Source organism: Ursus arctos, unplaced genomic scaffold, assembly GCF_023065955.2.
Source record: "Ursus arctos isolate Adak ecotype North America unplaced genomic scaffold, UrsArc2.0 scaffold_16, whole genome shotgun sequence".
NCBI lineage: Eukaryota > Metazoa > Chordata > Mammalia > Carnivora > Ursidae > Ursus > Ursus arctos.
The window spans coordinates 23,651,122-23,670,548 of NW_026622830.1; the positions used below are offsets into that span (position 1 = coordinate 23,651,122).

Genomic DNA, 19,427 nt, shown 5'->3' on the forward strand with positions numbered 1-19,427 from the left:
TAAGCATTTCAGTTATTTTTAGTTAAAGAAAAACAGCCTTTTCCAAGGGTGACAAAGTGAACTGCAGGTCAGAAGGAAGCAAGGTGTGGGCTGCTCAAAGCACTTGCTCCAAAATCTGGAGGCAAGGAAAAAAGGCCCTCCCAAGAATTCAAGGGTGACTGGCCGGCAGAGGGATGACTTTGATGACTTTGGTCACTGGGCTGGTCTAAGTAGGCTCTAAGGTGATTTCCACCTGCCAGTTGGTTGACATGATTAACATTATTATTCTTGGGGGCTATTAAATTAAGGAATGACGCAGGGAGCCAAGAGAGTGGCTTATTCAGTTGGATTCTGAATCACAATCAGGAAATAGTCTTTATCTGCAAAAGAGAAAAATGAAAAAATAAATCACTAAATCATTAAATCATTACATTATATAAAAGGGGAGGGGAACAATAAAAAGCATCAATGCTCAGGCTACCTCCAACTGTTGGGAAAACAGAAGATGAACTTGCAAGTTTCCCAAAGGGGCTTCTACAGTGTGGCTGCTGGGAAAGTGGAGCCCCTCCCACCCGGCAGCTATAGCCTGCAGCACATCCTCCTTTCTCATCCTCATGGTAACACAGGGTACCAACAGGGAGGTAAGACTATCATTCCCGTTTTCTGGGTAGGAAAACTCGGGTTCAGAGAATTTAAATGAATTGCCTCCCGCAGTGGTTCTCAAACTAGAGTGCACCTGAATTACCTAGAGGGCTGGGCTCAAAGCAAACACTACTGGGCCCCACCCCTAGCCCTCTGGATTCAGGTCTGGAGTGGAGCCCAAGAATTTGCATTTTTTAAATTAAGTTTTTATTTTTAAATTTGTATTTATTTCTTTAAAGTTTATTTATTTACTTACTTACCTCTCACTACACCCCACTTGGGGCTCAAACTCATAGCCCCGAGATCAAGAGTCACATGCTCCTCTTACTGAGCCAACCAGGCACCTCTAATGAAGTTTTTAATTTTAATTCCAGTATAGTTAAAAGAATTTGCATTCTTAACAAGTTTCCAGGTAATTCTGATGCTGCAGGTTCTGGGACAACCACTAGGTTAAGGTTGCTCTTCATTTTATTTTATAAGAAATTGGCGAAGCAGGGCATTTCAACTTTGTCCACTTAAACCACAAACATTTATCAAGGCTTCCATGTGCCCAGTCCTGGGCCAAATGCTTCTCATTTGGTACCTCAATAAATACTCTCTATGAGACAGACACTAGTGTTTTCCACTTCACGGAGGCTCAGAGGGTTAAATGACTTGCCCAAGCCAAGGCAAAAACGCCCGGTGGGGTAGCTAGCTGGGTTTGCACGCTTCTGGTCTGCCCTCTGCTGAAGAGGGGAAAAATGGCAGGACCTTGGCCTTGCCAGCTTTGTGTGCTGATTCAAACCTAAAGTTTGCTTCTTCCCATGACGACAGGCTGTTGCAGATAATAAGAAACAGATTTTATAAGACTAAGAGTTTCATGGCTAAGCAATCTGTAGAAGTTAACATCACTTACAAATAAAAACAGAAATAATTAACAAGCCACCAACAGAAACGGACACAATTAGCAATATTAGTGTCTCTTCTTCCAAACATCAAGCTCTAAATTCAATAATATCACTCCAAGTACTTTGTGGGAAGCAGAGTGTTAAAGTTTGATTATGCTGCATTAACTTGGCCTTAATATTAGTGAGGTTAATAAATGAAAACCAAAAGTCTGTCTTAAAACGTCTTTTCCCACAGGCTATTCTGCGCCAGGATGGGGTGAAATTTGGCCCACGTACGAAGGACCAAACTGTCTGAAACTACCTGTTGCTAGTTGTGGTCTGGGAAACAGCTTCTCAGTTTGATCAACCAGAAAGATTAGGTAGGAAGAAAGGGTCAGTGGACTTCCTTCCTGGGCAGGGCTCTTCCACATTGTTCCCACGGTGTGGGGTGCTAATTATAGTCCCAGAAGGACTCACCTCAACATGCAGCAGCTAGGCCTGTTCTATGCTGGGGGTCATCCCCGTGGGGCTTGTGCTCTGCGGAAATTCTAAGGCAATCTAGTCCTAATGCTTCAGAGGCTCTGGTCAGTGGCTCCTGCCCACAAGAATTCTGGCACCAAAATCCAATATACATATATAGTTTTGCCATATCAAAGTGGGTGAGTCAAGGTGTCAAATTATTGGTTTTCATCTTAAATACCATGTCCCACAGACAATCCTGACCCCATCCCCACTGCTCACCCTACCTCTTACTTCCACAGTGCAGTGTCAGCAATGGAGGGAGATTTAGGGAATCATTTATATACTTACTCATCAACTATCTGTTAAATGCTTACTATGTGCTTACAGATCTCTGTCGTCTTGGAACGGTCTAGGCGGGGAGACAGACTTAAAAATGCAGATAAGCAGGCTTGTTGGCTAAATGAAAAAGGCAAGATGGAGTGTTGCCAGCAGCAGGATGGCATGTGTGAGGGCCCAGGGAGAGAAGCTGAAGTCTCTTGAAGCTCTGAAAGGCAGCAGGGTGACTGGAGAAGTGGTGAGGGTGTTCAGAAAGAACACTCACTGTGTTGAAGGCAACCTCAAAAAGTCACACGGCTCCCCAGTGTAAGAGAATGTGTGCATGTGGCACTGTGAGAATGTGAGTGTGAGACAGAGTGAGTGAGCAAGAATGACAGGGCGTGAAGGCCCTCCCTGCAGGCCTCTGTGTGTCGCTCAGGAAGAGCCCAGCCATTCCATCTTCACCGCCACTGACAAAGCTAAGGGGCTTCTGGGCCCACAAACTCCAAGGAGAACTTCTAACTTGGGAGTTGCCAACCCTGGACTCAAGCACCAACCACACCCATGAACTGTGAATGCCTGTGGGTCCTCAAGGGCAAGCTGGAGATGCTTTTGCTGTTGAGCTGAGAATGGATGGTCAAGAACTTCCAGATGACTCTACCATTCCAGAGGAGACGTTCTTGGAAGCTTTAAGTTAAGAGAAACTGTCCATGGAGAATCTAATTTGGGAACCACATCATTTGTCCTTGCCTCACAATGTGTGCCTTCCTGTGGGCACAAAGTCTGCTCTGACATGCAGGGTCAACAGAGGGACCATTCCCAGCCTAACTTTTAGGGAAGTAGAAGTTTGTGTAGCTACACAACATGAAGTCGAATCTTGAGGGATTTGAGCTCAAATAATACTGAAAATATTCTTTCTACCCCCACCCCCCAAAGCCAACCCACTCAATCAGATAGGGGTGTCTCAGGAGACCAGAGCAGGATAGTACCTTACTAGACACTTTATAGACATGGAAATAGTAGTTCAGAGATATTCCATGACTTAAGGTCACACTCAAAAGAGATAAAGCTGGGAAAACATGTTTTGTCTGCTGCAATCTGGTTTTCCTCAGAGAACCTGAGGCATCATAATGGGTTAGTAGGTGATGTATCAAATAGTGATTAAACTGATAAACATCATACAGCATGTTTTTGGAATAAATGCCTCTGAATTATCCTATGTTCTTCTCTGCGACCAACCTGCTCTGTCCCTACCCCTCTAGGGAGTGTCCAAAGGAGACTGTGAGCCCCTGTGACTGGGTCAATGGTTCTCCCCTTTATATCCTTCTAAGCAGCCAGACTGGGCCACAACAGGCCTGAAAACCAACACTGCCCTGCTATTGGGGTGGGTGACCCACCAAATTATCTCAGAATTCTGCAGCCACCTTCCTCATCATCTGTGTTGCCAAGCCCAAGGACATTCAGCATCCACAGCCTCCATACTACCCTCCTTCATCCAGGCCCTAATCACAATCATATCACCCCCTGCTTTTTAAAAACCGTCACAGGGTCAAGTCCACAGAGCTTAGTTTGGTGTCTGATGCCTCTTCGAAAATGGACCAAACATCTCACCTCTCATTCCTTCCTACACATATTCTGATGAACTAGACGAGCTGCACTGCAGCCCACCTGCATCATCACATGCACACTTAACTATGTGGCACAGCCAAAAAGAGAGAGGGAAGAACAGAAGTAATAACACAAAAATAGTCCTGGACAATTAATCTGTCCACCACTCCAGTCTGTAAATGTGAGTGAGGTGATGCAGGCCAGGACAGGTGGCCCTGTTGTTCCCTCCAGTGGTCCCAGTCCTTGTGGGCTCCTCCCAGGAGGTGAATTTCATCATCCTGTGAATGATCCTAAGACCTAAAGACAGGCATAGTTTGTACTACACAGCTCTTAAACGCAGGCCAAGCACTGCACGAGAAACAAAAGCAGCGATCTGTTCCAACACTGGAGGAAAAGCTGGCCATACACGGTCCAGAGAGACAGGACTGTACTTTAGAAGTGGGCAATTTAACATTTTTTTCAAGGATAAAATGACCATACGATATTTTTGTCTTGTGCTGTGGTTTCAAATCACTGAGTTCTTTTTCCTTCAAACATAGCTTTCCCATCCCTCCAACTTGCTTACACTCTTTCCTGTGCCTTCTAGATTCAGCTCAAATGTCCCCTCTTCTGGGGAGACCTAATCACACCTTCCTTTATGTTCTGTGAGACCACGATTCCCCTCTGTGGCCTACACTCTAGTACAGGGTCTGGCCTAGAATCACAGCTAATAAGTATTTGTTGGGGATGCCAGTCAGAGACTGGCTAGGCAGTGAGGCAATCAACTCTGTACCTTCAATTCTTCAGGCCTTGCAGTGGCACCTATGGGGACATCAATGTGCCAAGCCTTCCTGATAAGCTACCCAGAATATGCTGGGACAGTCTGCTCCCAAGTGGGAATGTGGAAGACCTCTTACCTGGTGCAACCATAATTTCATTTTTCTTGGAGCGAATTCGAAGGAAAGTGAGGTCATTCTGGGGGTCGATTTCACGCACGGTGCTCCGGGCCTTCAAGATGAAGTTGTGCATAAGGTTGGCATACTGTGTGGTGGTGGGAGTGTCCATGGTGCTCTTGATGGGAATGCCTGAGGGGAGAGCAGAGACTGAGTGGAAGTTGGAGCCCCTTTCTGCCCAGCTCCCAACCCCACACCTTTAATTCAAGAGTACTGGACTAGCAGTTAACAATCAATGCCACGATTTACTGAGGGCTTGACAGGCACAGTGCTGAGCACTTCAAGCATGGCAGCACCAGTCCCGGGAATTACTTTGGGGGTGGAATCACCATCTTCACTCGCCAACGAGGCAACAGAAGCTTTGAGCCTTCACACAGCACAGAAGCAGTAGGACTAGGATTCAAATGCAGGCCTGTTGGCTCCACTGCTGGGCTCCTTCCACAGGGCCACACTATCTCAACTGGCTTCCAGCAATAAAAGGAGAGACTATCATTCAAAATACTTAGAACCTGAACAAAAAGGACAGCTCTTGTGAATTTGTAAATACAGAAAAGTAGGAAGAAGAAAAAAAGGTCAGCCTATGCCAAGACATTATCATCACTAGCGCTTTGCTCCAGTTCCCACTGAGGCACGCTTAGGGCCCAACTGTAAACACATGTCTATACACATGATTAAATTAAAGCGTGTTTTTCTGTCTGCATATACACTTATAAACAGCATTGCTACTGCTTTCAAAGAGCCCACAAATGGCCATTCCACAGAATTAACCATTCCTCTATTGTTGGTACACAGGCTGCATTTTTTTACTTAATTACTGTGCAGTGAACACCACTGTGTATCAAAGCCTTTTCTGTTTGGAAGATTGTTTCCTCGAAATGAATTATTACATGGACCTCCCTTATTGGTCAGTGCCTATCATCATGGAGGTGAAAAATGGGGCTCAGATTGAGCCACCTCAGGACACAACTGAATCATCAGGTGCCTATGAATCACCATGACATATCAGCAGAAGGTTCCATTGAGGAAGGCTTAAGTGCCCATAGCTGACAGGCATTTGTGATGAATGTGGCACAAATGGCTCCTCACACGTAAGTAGCTAGATTTGGGGGCCCATGACCCTGCTGGTCTGGCCCATAAGTGACCAGCTTAAGGACTGGCCAAAGGCAATTACCCTCAGGCCTACTCACAGGTGGCAAGAAACTGGCCCAATCTTGTCTTCCTAGGGCACAGGAACAGGAGAGTGAGCAGAAGGGGACATAACGGCAAGAGAAGCAGCTAAGTCAGAGAGGCTGTTTTGAGCCAAATGAAGTCATGAGGACAGACTGTAGTGATCACTTGCCTTTAAGGGACAAGAGGACTAGGTCACTAGGGCTGCTACTGGGTTCTGGATAGGGATAATGTGCCCACCAAGGCCCCATGAGGCCTCACTCCACAGCAGAATCTTCCTAAGGATGGCAGTATGAGCAGCTGAGGTGATGACTGAGTAGGAACTCAGAAATCTGATGACCTGGACTTATACCCTGGCTCTATCCCTTCATGGCTATGTGGACTTATACAAGTGATTTAACCTCTCAAGCCTCCATTTCTTCATCTGTAAAATAATGCTTGTGCTGTGAGGATTAAATATGGCTAATTCTTTAAGAATGTTTAGAAAGATTACGAATGTAATGTTGGCTTGTTATCAACATCACTACACAATAAATTCCATCCCCCAGGTAACTTGAGGAGCCAGTATCAAGGCCTGGCGAAGTCCGGATGAGCAAAACTCTTTTTTTTTTTTTTTTTTTTTAAAGATTTTATTTATTTATTTGACAGAGACAGCCAGAGAGAGAGGGAACACAAGCAGGGGGAGTGGGAGAGGAAGAAGCAGGCTCATAGCGGAGGAGCCCGATGTGGGACTCGATCCCGGAACGCCGGGATCACGCCCTGAGCCGAAGGCAGACGCTTAACGACTGCGCTACCCAGGCGCCCCATGGATGAGCAAAACTCTTAACCTTCTCTTCTTATATGCCACAAGGCAGTCTTCTCTCAGGTCCCTCTGCCTGGAACTTTCTTTCTTTCCCCCATTCTCGCATAATTCCCATTGATCCCTCAGGTGTCCATTTTCTGGTGATCTAACAACCTCCATATGTGGTCAATGCCCCCCTTCTACCATCCCACACAATTTTCCTTTAGAGCCATTTCTTCTGGAGTTTGATATCACACATTATGGAAGTGACCAGGACCAGGTCTGATTTGCTCATCATTGTCCTTAAAGAGAGTTCACTAAGCACTTACTGCAGATGATAAATGAGTGCTCTCAAGGACTCCTTCAGCAGTTCAAATACTGTCATGAGTTTGATCACATTTCTACTAAGTGAGAGGTGTATAAAGGAGACAAGAAACCAACCACTTGTTGGCTCACTTTCAAAACAAAAGAAAACATAGAGGTAGTGAGGAGGCGGGACAGGGACCAAAACTGGGGAGAATTTCAAATAAGGGTAAGAGATCAAGTCCAGATTCACATGATGTCAGAGCTGGGGACACCACAAAGACAGCTGAATGATTAGGTCATCTACTCCAAGCTTCTGCCTTCACAAATGGGGACTGTGCAGCCTGCAGAAGTAGCTGGTCACATGGAAGCACAATTTCTAACTTGTGGCTCAGATCTGTCAAGACCAAGGTTGTATAGCCAGGTCCTCCCACCAAACCCAGCTTCATCAATCGACAATAAAAAACATTAATAATATTTAACAGAGGCAGCAGTCCCCTGCCTTATCTGTGGCTTCACTTTCCATGGTTTCAGTTACCCGCATCGACTCTGGTCTGGAAGCAGATGATCCTCCTGATCAGGTGAGTAGTAGACTAATGTTGCCTCACAATGCCCATGTCATTCCCCTGACTTCGGTTCATCACGGAGGCAATTTTATGATCTCACATCATCACAAGAAGGGTGAATACCATATAAAAAGATATTTTGAAAGACCACATTCACATAACTTTTATTACAGTATACTGTCGTAATTGTTTTATTAGTAGTTATTGTTGTTAATCTCTTATTGTGCCTTATTTATAAATTTAACTTTATCATAAGTATGTACATAAAGGAAAAACCACAGTATATGCAGTGTTGGGTACTATCCTGGTTTCAGGCATTCACTGGGGGTTTTGGAATGTATCCCCTGTGGATAAGGGGGGACTACTGTATTTATTATGCACCAACTAAGTGTTGACATTGTTCTAGGTGCTGGGGATATAGCAGTGAACCCAAGAAACAAATCTCTGCCCTCGTGAGGCTTACACATTTGAGTCTCTTATGTTGCCCCATGTGGGTAGCAGCAGAAGATTGCAGGGGTCTGAAGAGGTACAAATGGAGTGGAATATTCCTTAAGTTCTCGGTAATTCTACTTAAATTCACACTTTTACTATGCAACATCATTTAAATTTGGCCAAGGTAAAGAGATCAAAGTGCAGTGGCAGGTGGTTGGTAAGGGACTGGGATAATGGTGTGTCATTAATTCAGAGGCAAAAGCAATCACTTTAGGCTGCAGTGGTCTGGAAAGGCATCATGCAGGAAAAGGCAGCTGAGTTGAATCACAGGGGCAGGAAAGCCCTAGAGGGGATAATAGGAATCCCTAACTAATCATCCTAAATGGAAGCTTCCAGAGAGCTTAAAGGCCCTATACAGTATGAGTTCTGACCACCTCCATCCACAGCTGGGTGATCTTAAACAGGTCACCTAATTTCTCTCAGCTTTGGGTTCCTCATCTGAAAAACGGGCAATACCCCTGCCTTCCAGGGTCACGGTGTGAAATGTAAATGAGAGACTAAAGTGGGAGGTCTGTAGATGGGACACAAATTAAAAATAAATGAATACACGCAATAATTTTAGCATTTATATGGCAGTTACCATACATCAGGCACTGTTCTAAAAGCTTCCCTTAAAGGAAGGTAGTATAATTATCCACATTTTATAGATGAGGAAACTGGAACAGAGGGGTTAAGTGATTAGTCTAAGATCACACAGCTGATAAAAATTAAGTAGAGCCAGGATTCAAACCTAGGCAGTCCCGGGGCGCCTGGGTGGCACAGCGGTTAAGCGTCTGCCTTCGGCTCAGGGCGTGATCCTGGTGTTATGGGATCGAGCCCCACATCAGGCTCCTCTGCTATGAGCCTGCTTCTTCCTCTCCCGCTCCCCCTGCTTGTGTTCCCTCTCTCGCTGGCTGTCTCTATCCTGTCGAATAAATAAATAAAATCTTAAAAAAAAAAAAAAAACCTAGGCAGTCTGGTTCCACATTTTATATTCTTAGTCACTGGGCAATACTGCCACATTAGTATATGAAAAAGAAGTGCTCATTAGTATCCAAAAGGTAAGCAGTTGGTGCTATATTCTCCCAATGAAAAAGCTCAAGCTTCGGGGCAGTTTTAAGGCAAAACTGAAGGCTGTGGCTTGCAAATACTGATGGATGCCTACTACCTCCCCATTTGGGAAACACCCCCGGGAGCCGTTCCTTCCCCATTTGGGGTCAAAAAAATGTCCAGTCTGAGAAGACAGTCTCTCTGGGAGATATGCAAATAGTCTTTCAGATCTTGGAGTAAGAAGCAGCCAAAAGAGATTACCCGGATCAACCACTCCACTTATGGCAGCAAAGGTCTGAAGAAGGGAAGAGGAAGCCTCAGGTCCTCCAGCTGAGCAGTGGCAGACCTGAGCTGGAACCTGTTCCTGCCTCCACAGTGTTCTGAGGGCACCCAACCTGCTGCCTGCTTTGACAAAGCTGGGGAGCACGCACTATGCGCTACCTAGTTCTGGGCTGGCCAGGGTCTGACAACTTGGAAAATAACATTCTAACTAAGGACATGCCACTTCTACTTCTTCACCCCTGATGACTTTCATTCTGCTCTATTTAAGTAGGCATTACTTAATGCCTTTCTAATTCTGGGAGAATTCTGCCCTTCAAAAAACAAGGGCTAGAATGACAACACATACACACAGAGCTCTCAAGGAATCTCAAACAAATCAGAGTTGACTAAATGCACTCCTCTAGAGAATGGGGGAGCCCAGCTGGGTGACCCTGGGCATGGCCTGGGCCACAGACCAGCAGCTACTCTCTGTTCCTTCACAGTACAGTGTGGGAGAGAGAGCACAAGTGCATTCAGACAGACTTGGCATGAAATCTTGGTTCTCCAATGGCAGGCAAACCAATTAAATTTCCAGACTCTGTTTTCTCCACTGCAAAATGGAGACAACAGGGTTGCTTTAGGGAATAAATGAAACAATATGTTTGTAAAGCACTGGCCTATGGCCTGGCACAGAACAGGTGTCCGATAAATGTTAGTCCTTTTCTTCACCATGTCTATTGCAGTTTGGGAAAATTAGTATCTGTACTCTTCTTGTTGTTGAAAAAAATGCTATAGAAAAGGAGGGAGGGATGCTTGGGTGGCTCAGGATTCTCTCCCCCTCTCCCTCTGTCCCTCCCCGCCCCCAAAAGGAGGGAAAAGCTATTGGCATTAAGAAGTTGACCAGAGTATCATCTAGCAAAAAAGCAGAAACAGGGGCACCTGGCTGGCTCAGTGTGCAGATTGTGCAACTCAGTGTGGTCTGAGTCCCACACTGGGGTAGAGTTTACTTAAAAAAAAACGTAGAAACCATATAAATGGTGGATGGCTGATAAACATTGCAGTGGAAGTTAAAAAATTTGCTTACGTAAATCATAGAAGAAAAAGAGCCAAAAAACAAGCTCATGAGTAAACATATGCAAAAGAGTAACAATTATAATAATTATGACCAAGAGAAGATGTACCTGGGCAAGGGCTAGAAAAGCATGGCATAGTAAAAAGTATGATCTGTGAGGGCAGTGGGACTGAGTGAATTTTTCCTTTTTTAAACTCTGGAATACCAATAATAGTCCTAGGACACTGGAAGTGCTTAAAAAGGGTAAAAATCAGATCCTGTACATGAAGGGGCTTAGTAAACAGTTAAGTGTCATGCTGTGTTTGGGCTGTTTTCTCGGGGCCTGCCTGTGAGCAGGTCATGGCGCAAGGGAGGGCGTACCTTCTGTGTTCACCACGATGATGCCCTGTACTCCCTTCTGGCTCTGAAGTCGCTTCAGTGTCTCCTCCACCTCTGCCTGCCAGAGAAAACAAGACCCAGGTTAGGAGGGGCCAGTAAGACTGGACTGACTCCCTCATACTCCTGGCAGATTAATCACACATCTGTCTTCCAATAACAAACAAGTAACACCCAGGCATATGGCACCTCCTCAAAGCTCCCCAGGTCTGTTTGGAGTGGTCCCTAGGGCATCCCCAGGGCTTAACCCATCTGCTCACAAACCCCAGCATGGGGCGGGGCTACTGGCTCTTTGCCCACTAGGCACTATTACCCCTCCCTGCTTAGCTAATTTGGAGCAGAATATAAATACCATTCTTGGCAGTATATCCATGACTCACGTATTTGGGACACCTGGAGGACCAGACTCTGATGATTTGAAAAAACCCAAACAGTGGTATCTAACAGGAAGGAGCCTAAGTTGTCATTTGTGGCCCAAACAGCACAAATGAAAATATTCCAAAGGAAGAAAAATGACTCCATGAGGATAAACTTAGCGACTTAGTAAGCTACTATCTGAGACAGAGTGACACATGGCACACAGGCACAGAAAATGTGCCTGGGGAAGGGGCTCATTAATCCTGATTCTCCAGAAACTGGCACATGGCATTTGGGTCCTCACCCTATCATGCCAGGGCTTCTATATTATCACTCCCATCTCTTTTACCCTTCCTTCAACTCTCCAGCTCCATGGCCATACCTCCCTACCTCCACATCTTTTATATCCTAACAAGGAAATCCAATAAATTCTTCTAGGCCATCTAAGACATTACCTCTTCCATGAAGCTTTTACTGATCCCCAACTCTGGAGTCTTTGCCCACTTCTGACTCCCCAAACTCTTGACTGTACCTCTCTAGGAATGCATCAGGTACTGGATTACTTAGAGTTTCTACAATGCTCTGCAGAATAGGTGCTCAATAAACAGCTGCTTAACTGAACTAGGCCTATCTCTGTGGATGGAAACTGGCCTTAAAGTGTGCTTGTTCTTAGGAGGCCCCTTCCAGACCAGTCCAGAATCCAGGCAGAAGCTACTCCAAGGCTGAGTCAGACTATGTTAAAAACAGATGCCATCCACCTAAAGAAAGTGGTTCCCGACCCACAAGGGCTAATGAGTTGGCCTGGAGGGGAGGAGCTTCTAAACAGTGATGGAGAGAGCACAATGAATTACTGTTTTTCTAGTAGGAACAAGGCTGACAATCCAGTCACTACCACCCACTCCCCAATGATACAAGAATACTCAAATGCTAGAGAGAAGAGCAAACAAGTTCCTCCTACGAGATGGCAAATAGCCTGACACCTCATAAATCTGGAGCCTGAGTAAAAGGACAGGGCTAGCTCTGTAGACATGAGTACAATACAATGGTCATGCATGTATGAGGTCATAATTCATTCAAGACTTTCACTGAACTCCTATTAAGTGCTATTCTGGAGAGGAGGGGTAAAGTACAATAGTGGTCAATATTACACAGGACTCAATCTGACCTGGTAACTTTCCTGAAACTCATCCTAAGGAAATAACTTAAAAGAAGACTACAGCAAGATGTTTGCTGCTGTGACATCTGCAGTTGCAAAAAACAGAAAGAGCCAAAAATGCCCAATAATTAGGAATAAAGCCAAATAAATTACAGAATGTCCGTTCATAGGAAAATAATACACACATTAAATGGTAATCAGAATATTTATATCACCACAAAAAGTTTATAACATTAAGTGAAAACAGCTGTGCAAAAATAAAGTGCCTGATGAGAGCAACCACATGAAAACAAGCAAGCTAGGACTCTGAAAAAAAGAAAAGCCACATTGAGAGCAGGGAATTACAGGTAAGGTCTTCTTTTCTTTTCTTTTTTTTTTTAAACAAGCCTCTTTTTACCCCATTATATTGTTTCTATTTAACAACATTTTTGGGGGTGCCTGGGTGGCTCAGGTGATTAAGCATCCGACTCTTGGTTTCAGCTCAGGTCATGATCTCAAGGTCATGGGACTGAGCCCCAAGTCAGGCTCCGTACTCAGTGAGGAGTCTGCTTGAGATTTCCCGCCCTCCCCCAACTCGTGCTCTCTCTAAAATAAATAAGCTTAAAAACAACAACAACAACAACAACAACCACCCACCAAACCCAAACATTTTTTTAACCCTTCTCTGTGTATCCAAGAAAGAGATTTCTAATATGGGGACGTAGGGCTCTGACATGCTCAACATTGACAGCTCAGTCAATGTGCAATCAACCTAGGGAAGGGAAAGAAAGCTAAAATCAAAGATGTCAGAATAGAGGTCTCAAATATCCCCTGGAGGGTGGAAAGTGGGACTGAAATTAAAAAGATGAATACTTTATAACTGCTATTCATTTCAGTCCTACTTCAGGTATATGGGTACCTTCTATGTCCCAGACATTGTTTTAGGCCTGGGGATGCTATGATGAACAAAATCTAACAAAAGCCTTTGCTCTCATGAAGCTGACATAAGGGGAGAGGCAGACATTAAAAAACAAATAAACAACAAAAAACCCAAGTAAAATAGAATGTCAGATACAGTAGGGAAGGGGGCTCTGGAATGCAGGAGCTGATGGCAATTTTTTTTTTTTTAAGATTTTATTTATTTGAGAGAGAGAGAGAGAGAGAGAGAGCACAAGTTGGGGAAAGGGCAGAGGGAGAAGCAGACTCCACACTGAGCAGAAACCTGATGTGGGGTTCGATCCCAGGACCCTGAGCCCATGACCTGAGCTGAAGGCAGATGCCCAACTGAGCCACCCAGGCAGGCAATTTTAAGTAAGGTGGTCAGAGAAGGCCTCACTAAGGTGATAGCTGAGTAGAGATCTGAATGAAGAAAATGAGGGAGCTAATGTGGTTTTCTAAGGGGAGTGTTCCAGACAGCATGAAGAGCAAGTACAAGAGTCGGAGGTAGCATGTTCCAGGGCTCAAAGGAGCCAGTGTGGCTGAAGTGCAGTGAGCAGCAGGTGGCCAGATGAGAGAGGTAGTCAGGGTCAGATTAGATTTCCGTGGGTTTGGTAGACCACAGCAATGACTTTGGTTTTTAATGGGGATGATATGGGGAGCCACTAGCTGGTTTTGAGGTGAGGAATGACAAGATCTGATGTTTCAAAACAATGGCTCTGGTTGCTATGTGGAGAACAGACTGCAGGGGGTAAGCACAGCCTGTCTGAGCCTGAGTCTTGATGTGTGCTGCTCCCTCTGAAGGAAGCAACCTTCTCTCCCTCACTCACTGCTTGATATAACTAACTCCCAACTCTTTGGATTCAGCTCACGAGCCTTTGGTGGGAGACCTTCTCCCCTCTTCTGTCCCTCTTCTGGGTACCCCTGCACCCTGCCTTCACAGCACTTACCACAGTGGGATAACTATCTGTGCTCCTCTACACCCAAAGCACCCCAGGAACAAGGACCTCAACTTTATAGTCCCACTACCTGGCACAGTATAGATTCAGTAAATACTTAAGGAACAAATAAAAAGCATTTCTACAACCATGTTTTACAACCATGTTTTACTTTTCAAGTATAGGAGGGGGGACATGGCCTTACAGTACCCAGGGAAAACAAAAGCTAGGGTTTAGGTGATCCTACATTTAATGAGAACCCATGACCAAGACCTGGCTGCTTAAAGAAAACACACGCCAAGAAAGAGAGGACATACACTTATACGTTAACCTGCTCAGTACCTGCTACAGATCAGATACTGCGATGAATGTTTTCAGACATCTCTCATCTGAACCTTCCATGTTAGTAGGATCTCCATTTTATAATGAGGAAACAGAGATCCAGAAAGAAGTTTTGCCCAAGGACACATAGCAGGTCAAGAGAAGAGCTGAATATGCCACTGACCACAACTGATGAGGTCCTTGCCTGCAGGCAGCTCACATTCTGGTGAAGAGACATTCTTTTTTTTTTTTTTTTAAGATTTTCATTTATTTAATTGAGAGAGAATGAGGACAAATGAGAGAGAGAGAGAGCAGAAGCAGAGGGGCAGAGGGAGAGGGAGGAGCAGGCTCCCTACAGGGAGCCCAATGTGGGGATTGATCCCAGGAATCATGACCTGAGCTGAAGGCAGGTGCTTAACTGATTGAACCACCCAGGTGCCCCAGGATTTTTTTTTTTTTTTTTCATGGCTGATGGTGAAGAGACATTCAAAAAACAAGTAACCAAGATTCCTGCAGGGTACAGGAACAGGGCTGGGGGCAGGGAAATATACTTTGGCTAGCGTGGTCTGGAACACCTGAGGATGTACTCTTTAAGCGAAGAACTAAATGATGAGAAAGGAAAGCACTCCAGGCAAAGGACTGAAAGCAAAGGCAGTGAAATGGAAACAAGTTTGGCATGTTTAAAGAACAGAGGGGGCTAGTATTGCCAATATTTTTTGATTCTTTGCTAATTTGATAGGCAAAAATCATACAAGAGAAAGTCAACTCATCTTTAAGAATTATCAGTGAAGTTGAAATGAAACTTATTGCCTGTTTACAACTCTCATTTTTGAGTCTTTCGATTTTTCCTCATATCTATTGATTTTCAAAAACTTTTGTATGTTAGAAATATTTGACTTTTGTCTAGTATATAGTTAAATAAAATAAAAATATTTTTCTGTAAGACTAGAGAATAAGAATAGTCTTTTCCAACATGATCCCAACCAGTAGGATGAAGCTAGGCCTGGGTGAGTTGGGGATCATGAGGTCTAGAGGGGTCTCTAGGAGACAGCAGGGCACCAGCTACCTATCTGGGTTCAGGAGAAACTGCTTAAAACAAACCTCAAGTTCAGCCCTGAAAGAGTGAAGAAGAAAAACTAATGTTGCCAAAAAGCCACAAGCAGCAACAGGGACATTTACAGATAGGAAAGGACAGTCCTAGGCAGGCATCCAAGTCATGCCAGCTCTAGATCAGAGTTTGTTGTTCCTGCAGAGCTATCCAACTGGTATCAGAAATATCTGAGTGGATATGCAGTCCCCCAGGGTTGGCTCACATCTCCAACTTCCTGTCCTGCTCCTAGAGAGAGCCCAACTGGTATCCTCCACATCCTGGGTTGTAAGTACTACTAACATGGGTGTCTGCATCAGGCAAGAAACAAGCCTTCTGGGTTCTTTAGTTCCCAGGTGCATGTTGTTGACAGACAGAAAAACAAGTAGCAGTAAAACTCCAGGATTATTTACTGGTTCAGCATAAGAGGAATAACAATCAGAAGCAAATGATTCACAAAGAAACTGACCAATCTGACTGCTAAGCATAAACATTATGATTTGTATAAAACAAAAATGAAACAAAAGGACAAAAAAATCTGCATCTAATATAACAAAAGAGTAATTCCAAAACATCACACAAAATGATCAAGAAAAATAAAGTCAAGGGGCGCCATGGTGACTCAGTCGGTTAAGCATCTGCCTTCAGCTCAGGTCATGATCCCAGGGTCCTGGGATAAAGCCCTGCATCAGGCTCCCTGCTCAGAGGGGAGTCTGCTTCTCTCTCTACCCTTCCTTCCTATTCATGATCTCTCTCTCTCACCTTCTCTCTCTCAAATAAATAAAATCTTTAAAAAAAAGAAAGAAAAACAAAGTCTAAAAATTAACTAAGTGGGCAAAAAGGATACTAGTAGAAAATATACCTAAGAGAAATTACAAACATATAGAAAAATATTCACTGTTTCCTGAAAAACAGGAAACATTTTATTTCATTCCAAAATAATGAAAAATTGTACCAATTATTAAGTATCTTTTTAAATCTAGCAGTTATGGCAAAACTGGTACAAAGGCAATTCGACCTTTTGGGAAAGCTACAGGACAACACTACTGCAAGACCCATAAGTTTTGGTCCCTTGGCCTCAGAAGTTCTCTTCCTGAGAATTTCTCCTAAGGAAATAATCTAGTAATTTTTTAAAAAAAGAAAATTCCACACATACAATAGTACTCATCACAGCATTATCCCAACTAATGAAGAACTAGAAGCAACCCAAATGTACACCAGCGGGAATGGTTTCGCAAATTATGGCACAGCTATTTTACCATTATGTAGTCACTAAAAATAACTGATCACAAAGATGATGTTAACAACAAGGTTAAATTAAATCTCTTTGGACATTAAAACAAACACAAGAGAAGTAGAATGTACATCTTGAAAAATAGGCACATGTGAACCAAGAGGAAGGAGAACATACAAAGATGAAAATAGTTGTGTGGTGAAGTAAAACTAGATAGAATTATGATTTTTTTTTTAAAGATTTTATTTATTTATTTGACAGAGAGAGATAGCCAGTGAGAGAGGGAACACAAGCAGGGGGGGTGGGAGAGGAAGAAGCAGGCTCCCAGTGGAGGAGCCTGATGCGGGGCTGGATCCCATAATGCCGGGATCACACCCTGAGCCGAAAGCAGACGCTTAACGACTGAGCCACCCAGGCGCCCCATGGATGATTTTTATATCACCATTCTGAAGGGCAATTTGGCAGTTGCTACCAAGCTATAAAATATGCATGCCAGAAGTAACACTTCTAGGAATCTATTGTATATCCTACATAGACACTAGCATAAGCACACACACATACACAAAAAAACCAACAACAGTTACTGCAGGGGCACCTGGGTGACTCAGTAAAGCGTCAGACTCTTGATTTCAGCTCAGGTCATAATCTCAGGGTCCTGGGATGGAGACCCGAGTCCAGCTCTGTGCTCAGTGGGGAGTCTGCTTGAGAATTCTCTCTCCCTCTGCCCCTCACCCACTTGCATTCTCTCTCTCAAATAAATAAATCTTTAAAAAAAAGCCAACAGTTACTGCAGCATTGTCCAGAGTGAAAAACTGTAAATCACCTAAATGTATTTACAGCAGTGGAATATTATACAGTCTTTAAAAAGAATTAAGATTTGTATACATTGCCATGGAAAAATGTTTGGTATTTTTAAGTGAACAGAATGAGCTTTAGAAAGAGGTATCTCTTTCTATATATAGCCTAAGTAAACTTAATATGTAGAAACATAAACGTTCCAGTTTCATGCAATAAATAGCTTATATGTAAATGTGCTTATGCACTAATCAAATTTAGGAGGAAACACACCCAACTGCCAACTGTCATTTACCATAGGGGAGTAACATGGGGACCACATGCACATTCTACATTACATACTTTGAAACTGCTTGAATTGCTTAAACTGTGCATCTAAATATGTTCTGCTTTTATGAGTATAAACACAGTAGCATGGTACAGGTTGCAGTAAGCTACCATTTGTGTCAGAAAAGGAGGGAGCATATACATGCCTGTATTTGCATGTAGATATATAAGAAACTAACTTTCAACTCTGGAGACTGAGGCTGGGGATCAGGGCTGAGTGGGAGATTTATTTTTCAGTTAGATTGTTTCAGATTATTTTTTCTGTGTGCAGGTATTATCTGTTAAAAATTCATTTTTCTTTTACAGTTTAAAAAGTGTTGTGAAAGATGAGGTTACATATGTCCGAAGTATTATTACATGTTTTTAGTGATGTAAACACATTCTTTATGCTGTAATAATAAATGAAAAAAGCAGAGTCCACAACTGTACGTTCAATAAGAGCTAAACTATATTAAGCGAAAACGGAGGACAGAAAGCCTAGAATATGTCTTCTAACGAAAAGCGCTTGCCTCTAGGTCATGGCACTGTTCCTTTTTCCTTTGCCATTTTTCCTGTGGACTTCATATTTTTAAATAAGATTTCTGATTTCACATTTTAGAAGTCTTCAAGTAATCTACAAGTCGGGAGGATAAAAACCACGAGAAAACAAACCTACAAAAGCATAAAGAGCCAACAGTTCCTGCCAGCAAGGCTTTGGGATGTCCAAGGGTGGACCCCGCCGATTTCTAATTCATGCACCAAGTTCTAGACGCTCGAAAGAACCACACGGACAGAAAGGCGTCAGTCAAGCTTCTAGGGTTCAAACCTACCTCCGCCATTTCCTGAGGCAAGGTATTTAATTTCACTCGGCTTTAGACTCCAAGTATGTTAAATAGGGATAATGGTCGCACCTATCTCACAGAGCTGTGGTGAGGAGAGCCAACATACGGAAAGCGCTTAGCAACGCCTGACACAAATTAAGCTTCCAGGAAACATTATCATTGTTATCGCGCAACTAGGCCCGGGACGCTAGGATGCAAGGGCCTGTTGGCTGGCCTCCCCATCTCCGTCAGACCCTCGCCAAGGCCCGAGCTCCTGCTTCCGGTCAAGGGTCAGCGGGATACGGTGGCCCCGCCTCGGTCCCCTCGGTCCCCTCAGTCCGGGTCTGGAGGCCCGCGCTGCCCGGGTTCCGCCCTCCAGTCAGCTCGGGCCCAGCCCCGCCCAGCCCCGCGGATTCCCAGCCCAGGACTCTGGGACGCCTCCCGAGGATGGAAAGCCAGGCGTAGGGTGGTGGGCGGCCGCGCTCGGCCACCTTCCGGCCGCCAGCCACAAGCTGCAGGCCGACACTCACCATCTCCAAACGAAAGGGTAGCTCCGCGACGCCGGCACTCCGTCTAGTCCCGGTCCGCTTCCGCGCCTGCGCACAGCACCCTGTCAAAACGGACAGCTCTGGTAGCCTATCAGGAGC

General features: G+C 44.3%; 1 protein-coding gene across 4 annotated transcripts; it reads right to left on the reverse strand.

Moving 5' to 3' along the window:
• Positions 1-19,408, reverse strand: DYNLRB1 (dynein light chain roadblock-type 1). 4 transcript variants are annotated; one of them, XM_026503326.4, is made up of 4 exons: positions 19,311-19,408; positions 10,836-10,911; positions 4,769-4,936; positions 1-359 (listed from the first exon to the last, which is right to left on the reverse strand). In XM_026503326.4, exons 1-4 carry the CDS (start codon positions 19,311-19,313, stop codon positions 316-318), a joined length of 291 nt encoding a protein of 96 aa, XP_026359111.1. In that variant the 5' UTR covers positions 19,314-19,408; the 3' UTR covers positions 1-315. The 4 variants fall into 4 exon arrangements, with proteins under 4 accessions (XP_026359111.1, XP_026359110.1, XP_057168564.1 ...); XM_026503325.4 differs by lacking the exon at positions 19,311-19,408 and adding an exon at positions 18,790-19,051; XM_057312581.1 differs by having other exon boundaries at positions 1-4,936.
• Positions 19,409-19,427: the final 19 nt, after the last annotated feature.

What these genes read in the sequence shown, in the direction of transcription:
- DYNLRB1 (XM_057312580.1), bottom strand. An exon ending in CATCGTGGTGAACACAGAAG is followed by an intron (nt 4,937 to 10,835) that starts GTACGCCCTCCC and finishes CTCTCCCCTCAG; the next exon opens with GCATTCCCATCAAGAGCACC.